A 12,842-nucleotide genomic window follows, 5' to 3' on the forward strand; every position below is an offset into this window, starting at 1 on the left:
CCTCATCCCCCTCTAACTTTGGATCCAAGGTCTGGAATCTAGTTTGAAAAAGTCAAACCCTTTTTTTTGAAAAGGGGGAAAAAAAGAAGAAAATAAAAGGTTATATCGAACAGAAATATAATGCGATTATATACACAACACAGGGGTGTACAAAAAGGCTTAAGTGTCCTAAATTAACTAAATATTGGAAAATGATTCACGACCTAATTATTAAAGTGGACAGAACCATTAGCATTTTAACCTCGGAACTAGCCTTATTTAAAAAACTCCCAGAGTCCATTAATAGATCAGACAAAATTATCATAGGCCACATTTACCTAGACATTGGAAGTCCCAAAATGTGCCATCTCTCAGGGAAGTTTTTAATTTGATTCTAGAAAACAAGGCACACGAATTATCGCATAGAGCCAATATGCGTGATTTCCCAATATTAAAATACAATTGGGATAAGTGGGAAGAAAAAATCAAAACAGCATATGGTCTTTGACATATTTCTTATTAAAGTGCATTGATGTAAAAACATCATTTTTTTTTTTTTGCCATATACACTGTTATGCCTATTTTAATGCTGGATGGTTATTCCTTTCCATTTCCAAGTTCCCCTTCCCTTCCTACCCCCAATACAATGTTTATGTTCGTGTTGTTGTACAAATATGTAAAACTTTAATAAAAATTATTTGAAAAAAAAAAAAAAAAAAAAAAGGCTTAAGTGAATTGAGTCCCAAACTAACCAGGGTTCCACAATAGACAGATGAAGAGAAGACGCAAACAGGGGACCATACATCATATGACAAAAACAGATGAGTGACAGAAGACCACCAGGGAGTTAGCTGAACCTTGGCAGGAGAACGCAATAAGTACATAGGAAGGGGATTAACAAACAGATTGCATCTTCTTCAATACAGACAGTTTGGGTTAGCTCTATAGGTTTGCAGATAAAGATCACAAAACGTTATTATCTTTTATATGCACCTGGTAATCTCTAGAGCATACATGTACTTGTGCCCCTTTTGTTTTTGGAAGGTTTTATTTGTTAATTTACAAAAACAGTTTGGTTAAGTACACGTGTGACGTCACACACATGATAATGTTTCAAACCATTACAATGTATATACACAGTTCTCAATATATTCATTTTTAAAACGAATGGTAACAGGCCTGGCTAATAACTGGGTGAGAATCCATTAAAAGGAAAACCAAGCCTGGTACAAGCCTATAAGACATGAGCTAGGGACATCCCCTACTAGAACCTGTGAAATGTAACCAACCCCAGGGAATACGCCATTTGTAAACAAAGTTTATTTCTTACTTTTGCTAGAATTAGTCATTTTCCTCTACTTTTCGAAGAAAACTAAACGGCAGAATCAGAAGATTACAAAAAGGAACAACAACAAAGTCAGACATTTGTGAATGTCAATGTTTCCCTCTGACCATATCTGTATGCATTGCAGCACCTTACAACTTCTTCATAACTATACATGGCGGGCGGGCGGGCGGTATTTTATGCTACTGGTTCCCATTCAAACTACGGTGCACAGGTATTATGCTCAACCCTTACATTGTTTTGTGGTGGACTTTCAACACAAAGAGTAAACACTAGCAGATGAAACTCCTCTGGATTTGTAAGAGACCCAATACAGGACCAGCCTGGCAGAATCCAATATATAGAATACAGAACAGCCTTCTAGAAAAAAAACCCAAGTAGCTAGACTGAATATTTCTTAAGTGCCATCTCCCTCCCGGGTTTGCAGGAATAGGTTTCTACTTTAGGAGACATTAAAGGATACATAGAGCTTTGAAAACACCAACATGAATCCATCACAGAAGACGAGAAGTTACTAAGTGAGGACTTGGCACCCTGCGGTTCTGTTTGCTGGATTACAAAATGTGCGAGCTCGAGTTAATGCATTGCACAGGATGTCACACAAAAACACGATTAAACACTGCACCATATTCCAACACGGCTCATATCAACAGGAAATGAATGAACCATTTCAGGCTGGGGTAAGATGATTACCAAAGACACAAAACAAGAATAAACGTGTGTCACAAATTGGCCCTTCTGAAAACAATGACCGCTAATGAAATATGAACTACAATTCCCATGATAATCAGATAAACATTAGTCTGACTGAGCATCACTGGAAACATAAAGCAGTATCTAGCTTGCACAGGTTAACCATCACTGCTACAGAGTAACTAAGACACCTGCGCGCCTATAAGCTTGTTAAACCCTTTATGGCAAAATAAAGAACAAAGTTGCTTGTGCGCTATCCCAAATCCCTATGCACATTTAAAAATAACTGGAGGGTTTTTTAGTATCACTGCAGTGGCCATTAAAGTGTACCTGCTATGCCAAGGCCATTGGAGTGAAACTAAAAAAAAACTGCAGTTATTTAAATGTGTGTAGGGGTTTGGGATAGTACGCAAGTAACAATTTTCCTTTGTTTTTTTTATTGTATTTATTGTATGTATAGGGGCTGTAATGTACTATAATCATTGCTGCTGCCCAGGAGTAATGGGAGTTTGAGCGCAGGACTTAATTTTGTATGACTGGCATGTTGTCTATCATGAAGTTGTTTAATAACATTCTGTGGCAGGATGGCCAGGCTCTTGACAATAAACTTAAAATGCAAGCGTCAGGATAAAATAGTACTGCAGTTTATTTGCACAAGTTATACAATGCTGTGCTTCACAGAAATAAATAAAAAGAAAATAAATCCTACTCCAACTTGGAGACGTACTAAACAGCAGTATTGGCAGTATTCCTAACTATCCAACCCCTAAGTGTCCCCCAAATAAGTGAGAATGAGCCAGGTCCAACACCTCCTTCTGAAAGATCTGGGTACCAAGAGCTGTTCAATCTATAGCCTATCCTCTTTACTCACTCTATAAAGCAAGTCATTTCTAAGAATGAAACGGGGATACATCTCTCTGGATTTCCCATCAACCATAGTACCATTAATTTCTATAACTTGGTTACGGGCATTTTGCAATGTTACGTCATTAACTTGTTCCCTTCCAAATTGACTTGAACCAATGCCCAAGTCCTCAATATTAACCTTTTGTAGGGTTTGGACATGGGGTTCAATCAATATTTCAGTTGAAGGTGTGGAATTAGTACTTGGACTAGATAAGACCACACCTCCATTACTCTCAGCTTCATTAATCAAAGCCATTTGTAAATTCATAGTTCCCCTATGCTTATCTTCCCTTCGTTCACGCCTTGACTTGCGCCTTTTACATTGATCATAAAACAAGTCAGGGTGTGTAAATGGAAAAATACATAAAGGGCTCTCACTTATGGATTCACACTGGGTCTGAATAAGGTTTTCCAAGCCTGGGAAACTGCGCCCAAGAATAAGAGCATGGGCCAATTAAGGCACAACTGCTGCCAATACTGGGTATGTTTGGCCAAGATAGCCTATATTTATAGAGGTAGTAGGGTACGATACAGTACAGCCATGCACACAGAGTACCTTAATCTTCTTTTCTGGGATCAATTGAGAAGGCTGAATCAAACTGCTTGTCACTAGTGTAATATCACTACCAGAGTCCACAAGAGCCAAGGTTACCTTCACATTGAACAAAATAGTTTTATCATATATGCATGTTTCAGTCTGTTTTCCCACCAAACAGATCAGTCCACAAATGCTCTCATTTACATAACTATACCCACATTCCATGGGTTCTTGCAAATGTGGACACAGCCTTCGTGTCCTAGCTCCCCAAACTCAGTGCAGATAACTGGGGGTCTCCTAGTCTGTAATCCTTTTGAGGGTTTATAGTCCCTGTTCCCCCTCCTTGGAAACTACGGGGCCTCTCTGGTTTGGATCAAAGGCTTTTGAAATGTGCCATAGTTCGAGGCCCTTGAGCCTGGAATCAGTCCTTGGTTCTGTTGTACTGTAGGTGATGATTTAGATTTTAATTCTCTCACTGCTGTACATCATTCAACCAGCGCCACCATTGAATCATAAGTGGCAGGGCTACCCTGCCCACTGTGGCAGGCCTTGGGGTAATCCTCGCAAGAAACGATCCAATACTAAATGTCTCATTTATTTGTGCAGGTGTTGAGCTCTCTGGTTTTAACCATCTCCTTGCCAGATGGATCAAGTCGAACATTTGTGACCTGGGTGCCTTCTGTTCCTGGAATTTCCAATTGTAGAACCTTTGGGCCCGGATCACTGGAGTCACGCCAGTCTTTGCAAGTATCTCATAGCTTGCAGCCGCCTCTTCCTCTAGGTCAAAGTAAGTTTTTTGGGCATCACCAAGCAGAAAAGGTGCAACTATGCCAGCCCATTGAGCATGAGGCCATTGCTCTCTGATAGCAGTTCGCTCAAAAGCAATGAGATATGCTTCCACATCATCTTGCGGCATCATCTTTTGCACATACTGATTTGCATGGATTGGCTTTGAACCGCTGCTCTGCTCCTCTGTGGTAGGTTTAGAGAGTTGCTGCACAATCTGCCCCATTTGAGTAGTTATCAGCCGGTTGGTTTCCTGTTGCACTGTGGTAGCATGCAGCACGGCCTTTAACACACTAACCCCACTTCTAACATCACTTGTGGCAGGATGGCCAGGCTCTTGACAAACTTCAAATGCAAGCATTATGATAAAATAGTATGCAGTTTATTTGCACTTTCCACACGTTATACCATGATGTGCTTCACAGAAATAAATAAAACAAAAAGAAAATAAATCCTACTCCATCTTGGAGACTTACTAAACAGTATTCCCAAGTATCCAACTGGCCAGCTAATCCAGTTCCCAGTTTTAAACAATTTAAACAGCACTTTAAGCAGGCTTTTACACAGTACATTTTCCTTTAGGGTCTCAGGGTCAGCTGCCTCCTCTCTCCCAGCTGTTATACTCCCTGATGCCTTCAGAGGCTAACCTTTTAAACCCCTAGTGCAGGTTAATTACATTCACCTGAAAGGGCTGACTTCCGCCAATTAACCCTATCATGCTGGGAATAGAGAGCGCTCCAATCTGTTACTAACATAGAAAGCCTCTGACCCTGCCACTATATATATATATATATATATATATATATATATATATATATATATATATATATATATATATATATATATATATATATATATATATATATATATATATATATATATATATATATATATATATTTACCGTATATACTCGAGTATAAGCCGAGTTTTTCAGCACATTTTTTGTGCTGAAAAACCCCAACTCGGCTTATACTCGAGTCAATAGTCTGTATTATGGCAATTTGCATTGCCATAATACAGACAGGGGCTGTCAGAGAGTTTACTTACCTGTCCTGCAGCTCCTGTCAGCTCCCTCCTCCTCCGCGCCGTCCGTTCAGCACCTCGGTCAGCTCCCAGTGTAAATCTCGCGAGAGCCGCGGCTCTCGCGAGATTTACACTAGGAGCTGACAGAAGAGCTGCACGGACGGCGCAGAGGAGGAGAGAGCTGACAGGAGCTGCAGGACAGGTAAGTTACAGCTCTGCCAGCCCCCCTCCTCCCCCCCACTGAACCAATGACAGCTCTGCCAATGCCCCTGGACCACCAGGGAAGGAGAGCCCCCCTCCCTGCCATAGATCAAGCATGGAGGGGGGACGAAAAAAAAATAAAAAATTATAATAATAAAATAAAAAAATAATTAAATTAAATAAATAATAATAAGAAGAAATAATAAAAAAAATATGAAAATAATTTAAAAAATAATAACATTGCCCACCCCCCACCAAAGCTCTGCAACACACACACACTGCATTCATACACACACACGCTGCACACATACACACACGCTGCACACATACACACACGCTGCACACATACACACACGCTGCACACATACACACACGCTGCACACATACACACACGCTGCACACATACGCACACGCTGCACACATACGCACACACTGCACTCATACGCACACACTGCACTCATACGCACACACTGCACTCATACGCACACACTGCACTCATACGCACACACTGCACTCATACGCACACACTGCACTCATACGCACACACTGCATTCATTATACACACACTGTAAATAAATATTCAATTAATATATTTTTTTTAGGATCTAATTTTATTTAGAAATTTACCAGTAGCTGCTGCATTTCCCACCCTAGTCTTATACTCGAGTCAATAAGTTTTCCCAGTTTTTTGGGGTAAAATTAGGGGCCTCGGCTTATATTCGGGTCGGCTTATACTCGAGTATATACGGTAAGTGTTCTTGCATTGCAAGACCACTTAATGTTATCTCATATATATTATTCTAGCCAAATTTACCACCCTAACTCCTCCCACAGTTTTTACACTACATAGACAGTAATATACCGAAATGTGCGGATTGGTCCCGATGGGATTGCTATTACTTTGTGGAACGTTTTGCCGAATGGTTCACGGAATATCGTCGTTCTTGCGGCAAAATTGGTCCCATAGGAATGAATGGCAAAATGTTCAAAGCTAGAGTGGGAGCTGGCAAAAGCTGAAAAATCAGGACATGATTTCTAAACTGCCACCACTCCCTCATTTTCAAGCCCATCTACACAAATCTTATATCAAAATGTTCAGCTATCCGTGCTGCCACTAAAAATTAAAAAAAACTACGGCTAAGCCATAGCCCTGATAGTTTTCACAATATGACCATTTGTTTGCAACTCACGCCGTCCTTTGACATTCATTGAAACTCCATTCTAGACAGCTCAAACTTTAAGGGCAATTTCTAAACTATGACTGTGTTCATTTTTAATACTTCAGAGACATACTATGCATTAAAATGTAGGTCTGGGTCTTGTGATTCTCACAATATAAAGTTCTTCACTGTAGGATGTATAGTTTTTAAAACACACCCGTTTGAAGATGGCAACCGCCAAAATACTCTGACCTGTGCCAGTCTGGAGCAGCACGTGATGTCATAGACAGGGCCTTTTGTACACCTGCTAATGTTTTTATAAATGTATGTTTTAATGTAACTGTGAAGCACTTTGGGCAACAACGTTGCAATTAAATGTGCTATATAAATAAATAACAGTTACTCCGCCCACTCCAGTTGTAGACTACTGGTGGAGGCAAGAACACTTCACACAATTTCCCCAGAAATTGTAGCTTTTCTAGTTATAAATGTAATGATAGAACAGGCTCCACAGTGTAACAAGTCAAGAAATTGTAAATTAACAAAAGCTGCGCCTTTTAATGCGATTTTCTGGTTAAAGCTTGAGAACAGTCTTAAAGTATCTCTTAAAATGTGAAAGAATCTTCAGATTTCATACTTTACATTACAGCGAAAAATGTCATCATCAGGTGTGGGTGACAAGGGCCGATGAAACCGGTATAGAAATGTAATCTATATCTGTACATTGTGCTGCAGGCAGCATTGGGGAGTGGACGGATGCTTTTGGAAACAATTACACCTAGCACAATGTATGAATTAAGTTGTATTGCTTAAAAAATACAACTTGTCATTTTATCATGAAAGGAAATACTTGCACTAGACAAGGAATATATACAGCTCGAGGGCGTTTATTGAAATAGGAGTTGCTTTCAGTTAGTGTAACACAATTTATGCCTAAATAGGGGCGCAGAAAAAAAACTATACCCCCTTTAACTGGCCTGCTTTCCCAAGTCTTGCAAGCTGGTCACCAAATTAAATTGAATAACTGCCCCCCTCCCCCAACTGCATACCTAGCAAGTGTCCCTATTTAAGAGAGGCAGTCCCTATTTTAGGCTCATGTTTCTCTTTTCTAATAGCTCCATATTGTAGGTGTGTGAGTGTGTAACAGAGCTCCACAGCAATAATACTCATATCAATGTGTCTTTAAACAACAATACTTGTGTTTATAAATCCGTCTGTGTAAATAACATACATTGTCCCTGTGCTTCATTACATTTTAGTTGTATAAATTGTTTTTGGAAAGTTATCTAAAATTCCTCAGAACAGCCCCGCCCCTGGCTATACCTCCCACTCACACCCCTAAAAGTAAAGCGTCCCTCTTTGTTCTTTTAAAATGTTAGTGGTATGAGCCAGTGATGGTATATACAGGAGTGGCCATATAACAGTCACATATATAATTATTCAAAGAGAGAAGAAGGTAATTTTAATGTCCAGATAAAATAATCTAAATAGACTTTAAAATAAATAGCAAACTGTTGATAGCAGTTCCTATATCCAACATAACTTGGGGTCCAGTAGAACATGTAAAAAAGCAGAGAGAAGGACTCCAATGGTACAGTATGTACGGTATATAAAATCATATTGAGATATTAATGATGTAGATATTAATCACATTTACCAGAGCTAAATCCAGCTCTTAGCTCCAACAGAAACAAAATGTCACTGCTTAGAACAATGCAGAAATGCAATAACCGGTTAAGGGTGTCAGTTGAGAGCTCTCAGCCACTAAGCGTGGTCCTACATCGGCTCACCAGAGCAATTTGGATTCTGTTGCTGAAGGAAACCAGAGGCAGTTGATAATCTGACCACCTGTGCCACAACAATGCTACATCTTAACGTGGGACGGCACCATGACAGTGGGCAGTAATGGTTTTGGTGCTTGGAGTGTTCCATTAATACAGTGCATGTGTGTGTATGTATGTATGAACAAATGATCAGATAAAAAAATCCTGAATTAAAAAAAACAAACAAAAAAAACACACATAGCAATTAAGGTGCTTACCCTTAATTAATTACCCTTAATTAATTAAGGTGCTTAGCAATTAAGGTGCTTACCCAGTCCTATGATGCCTAATGTCTCCCCTCGAATTCGTGCTGCTCCTGAAGCAACCTCTCTGATCTGCTCAACGCTCTGCACCCGTGTGCCTTCCCGTAATGCCTGGTGCAGCCACGTGGTTCTCCTATACAAGTTCAAAATGTGGCACATTGTAGAATCCGCCGTCTCTTCTACGGAAGCGGCTGGCACATTACATACAGCAATACCTTAAAGATCAAGAAACAGTTTGATAGAACCCATAAAAAGAAAAAGAAAAAAAAAATCAAATAAACGATGCATTATCAATATGGTTGCCAGATAAGGAGTTAATGCATTTATTTTTCTCTAGATCAATAGAAAGTTATTTTTATCATAGGAAAGTTTAACAGTTATGTAAATATGAATGATGGCCAAATAACCTGCAAATCAACATATACAAAAAGTAAGTCGTTTGGGAAGCAACTTACATCACTTCTATGACATCATCATCAGAGACAGCCTACTACATGAATGGCATGGGAACTGGGCAGGACGGCGCCCATGTGTTACTATACTACTACATGTGTCCAGTACCCCCACTGCAGCAACTCTCCGCATTGGCACCACACATCATCACTACTGATTTCATCTTGAATTGAATGACAGATGGGCTGAAAATACCCTTTTAACAATAATGTTTAATGTAAACACTGACTCCGAAAATATTTATGACGTTAAAATATTGCTTACAGGTATTTTTTTAACTTTGTAGAATGCTTAATAGCAGTGGGAAAAAACAACCAGAAGTAGCTTCCTACTTTATCCTGAAAATGTTGTGACACAGTTGTGCCTTTAAGCAACTATATGCTAGAAACGGACTGTTCTAAAAGAGGAACTGCCACATCTCTGATAATGACAATTTACTCTCCTTCCCCATTGAAATGTTTACTGGAGTAGATTTGCAGCCTAGGCCAGTAATTTACACGTCTACTTCCTCAGAGTATTGGAAATGTATGGACCTAGAAACCAAGTCCGCTCTCAGACATTTGGTTAAAAAGTGATATAAAAGAGCATGCGCACACTACGGGATTATTTTCAATAGTTCTATAAACAACAACTAGGTGGGTATTTTATTAATTTAGACAGCCAGGGATGTTTCTTCCTAATGGCAAAACCCCCCATCGCAAGGATGACCAAAAGGTAGATCCCATCTGTTGTACAAGTCACACAATGCTTTGCCAGTTGGGAATCTACCATTTGCCCATCCTTGCAGGTTTGTATTTAGCAATGAGCAGTGTTTGTGTGTTTGAATGTAAGTTTGTTTTTGTATGGAGTATGTGTGAGTGAATGTAGGAGTAATTCTGTATGTAGTGTTATGTACAGTTGCCACTTGAAAGCAGTGGTATACTTACGTGTCATGTTTGTTTTTGAATTCAGGGTTGTGTTTGTATATATTGTTGGTGTTTTAATACAGAGGTGTGTTTGTATGTAGTGTTGACGTTTAAATGCAGGGATGTATGCGCATACACACAGACAAACTGTGGTGGAATCTCGGTAAAAATAAATTTAGTAGGCCGAGATTACCACGTGGCATGTGTACGTGCATATGCTGACGTATCGATCAGTTGGTTGCACGTGGCAAGATACGATCAGTAGTGTACGGAGCATGTGCAAGAATACAGGATATAGTATTCCCCTCCTCCATTGTGCTGGACAAGCCATGCGGTCAAACAGGAAGTTAATTCTTATTTGTGTTGATTGGTTAAGAGAATGTGCGGGTGGAGCTTAATATGGGAGGAGTTATATGCCTATATAAGGAGCCTGCACTATTGTCCGGGGCTCAGAACTTGTGGTATTTTGGTGACGCTAGTCCCTCTGAGTCCCGATCGGTGATCCAATAAAGAATCTCTTCCTTCCTGAAGAAACCTGTGTCCATCTCTCTGTGCTTGGCTTCCGTCAGTTTCTCCGGTATCAAAACAATGACACACTGATACAGATATACAGACACACACACACACACACACACACACAGACACACATGCACATATACACAAACACACAGACACATGCATGTCATTTTTTTTAACCAGCCTACTGTTTCCGACCTTATGGTTGCAGGAGGGTGGCTTCTGCTGACTGAGGCTGTTGCGCGCCCCCTCCTCTCCATCCCTCCTTCATGGCTCTGTTTAAGCTGGGAGTAAGTGACACACTCGCACTTCTTCCCAGCACAGGCTGCCAATATGAAGGGGCCCGGTCACGCTGTTAAAGGGCCACAATGCACAAGGAGTACACATGCCCACCAATTTGCCCTAAGTGCAGGGGCCACCCAATGAGCTCCCTTAGCGTGCAGGCTCCGGTAGTTCTGTCGCGGTTTTATTTCCCAATTAATATATGCATGAAAAATTTATTCATTGGGTATATCTACTAAGCAGTTAATCATACTTTTTTAATTTTTTTATTTATTTGTTTCTCCATTTAGGCTGTGGAGTAGTCCTTTAATTTTCCCAGCATGCCCGTCTCTCTGTGCATTTGCAAAGCATTGGGAGGCTATTGCATATGCATGGCAATCGCGTTACTGTGCCAGTCAGTTTCTCCAAATAGGTATGAACAGATGCCTTGCAGGTCTATGGGAGCTTTGGCATATGCTGAATATACAGGACCTCAACTATGGAGTAATTTTAGACTCGGATGGAGTGGCCTTAGGAAGCAATATAAACAATGCCTTTTATCAGAAAAGCAAGCATTTAACCTGCTACGCCTGCTGTGACAATATATTGAGATACCAGAACCTCTATGCCTTAATTTGGGGCATAGTGTTCCTTTGTGCATTTAATCTAAAACACTATCTTTTCTTGCACATATTAGATCAAAACTAAATAAATGGGGGTGTTTCAAACCATACCTAAATCTCCAGCTGACTTGATATCAATATTATCGAAGCCACTTCCGATTCGGACAATTATTCGAAGAGCTTTGAATTTCTCCAAGTCTTCTCGCGTTAAAGTGATTGTATGATACATCAGCGCACCCACAGCTTCATTTAGTACCTAAAATGAAAAGCAAAAATCATTGTGTTTTGGTGGTATTTAGAAGGGAAAATACATTTTTAACAAATAGTTAAGCAAAAAAAAAAAAAACATGTGACGATTACATGGTAGTTGATGGCAGGAATAGCCATCCTTAGATCATTCAATACTTTGAAAGGCTATTCTGGAGACAGGACCAGTAACATGCATATGAAACTTCATAATGGGCAGAATAAGTTAGCAGATTTTTCTATTTCCTGTGACCATCTGGTTTTCTGAGGAGTAACGGCTTGTGTTTGATTTATTGCTTCATATTTATAGCATTCAGGATTTATCAATTCAATGTAAAATACAATCTTTTAATTGAAAAACATTGTGAAAATAGAAAAATCATAATACTTTGTGAGCCATAAAAATGGCAATTTTTCAACAAAATTAAAATTATTAATGACATAAGAATAATACAACCAAATAATGGGTTTATATACTTGGCCTGTATTACAGCCAACACGGTCATTCTCATAACTTGACACATGGTATCCCTAAAGATCACCTTCACAATAGAGGCCATTTCTCCTTACACTTTTTGTGTGTGTGTGTATGTTTTTTGGTTTTTTAAACCGCTTATTTCAGATTAGAGCTCTTAACTTTAATCCCAGATTTACCAATACAAAATCTTTTTAGTTTGTGGTAGAAACATTAAGTGCTCTAAACTTTGATGGAACCAGTGGACTCAAAGACTGATGGATAAGGAGTACAGAAGCCATAAATCGCAATAAATAAATAAATAGAAAAACACATACAATGTATCCGAATATCAATTCAGCCCAATAAAACTGAGGTAGTAAACACAATGCATCTGTCCAATATAATTGCTAGTTAGAATATGGATAATTGGGTGCACATCCTGCCAGTACTCCTGAATTTGCTTATCAATTAAAAAAAAAAAAAAAAAAAGGGAACAGTCTCAATGTAGGGGAGAAAGGGTGTTAAAGTGGTTTTATTTTGGTGGGGGTTAGGGGGAAGTCTTATTTATGGTCTCTGATCAGTTTGTATTTAATAAAAATTGTTCTGAGATCAGTCTAAAAAGTTTTTTATATTCTCTCCTTAAATTCTGCTTTTATCTCAGAA

General features: G+C 39.4%; 1 protein-coding gene across 11 annotated transcripts in view; it reads right to left on the bottom strand.

The window, feature by feature from the left end:
• Nucleotides 1-12,842, bottom strand: part of CTBP1 (C-terminal binding protein 1) — a 583,387-nt gene that overhangs the window by 30,576 nt on the left and 539,969 nt on the right. For all 11 annotated transcript variants that reach the window (XM_063457649.1, XM_063457648.1, XM_063457656.1 and 8 more), the window contains 2 exons: nt 11,588-11,732; nt 8,727-8,933 (listed from right to left, as the gene is read on the bottom strand). In XM_063457649.1, coding sequence (XP_063313719.1) covers nt 8,727-8,933; nt 11,588-11,732 — 352 coding nt within the window. The remainder of the gene's footprint in view (nt 1-8,726; nt 8,934-11,587; nt 11,733-12,842) is intronic.

This window comes from Pelobates fuscus, chromosome 6 (assembly GCF_036172605.1).
Source record: "Pelobates fuscus isolate aPelFus1 chromosome 6, aPelFus1.pri, whole genome shotgun sequence".
Classification (NCBI taxonomy): domain Eukaryota; kingdom Metazoa; phylum Chordata; class Amphibia; order Anura; family Pelobatidae; genus Pelobates; species Pelobates fuscus.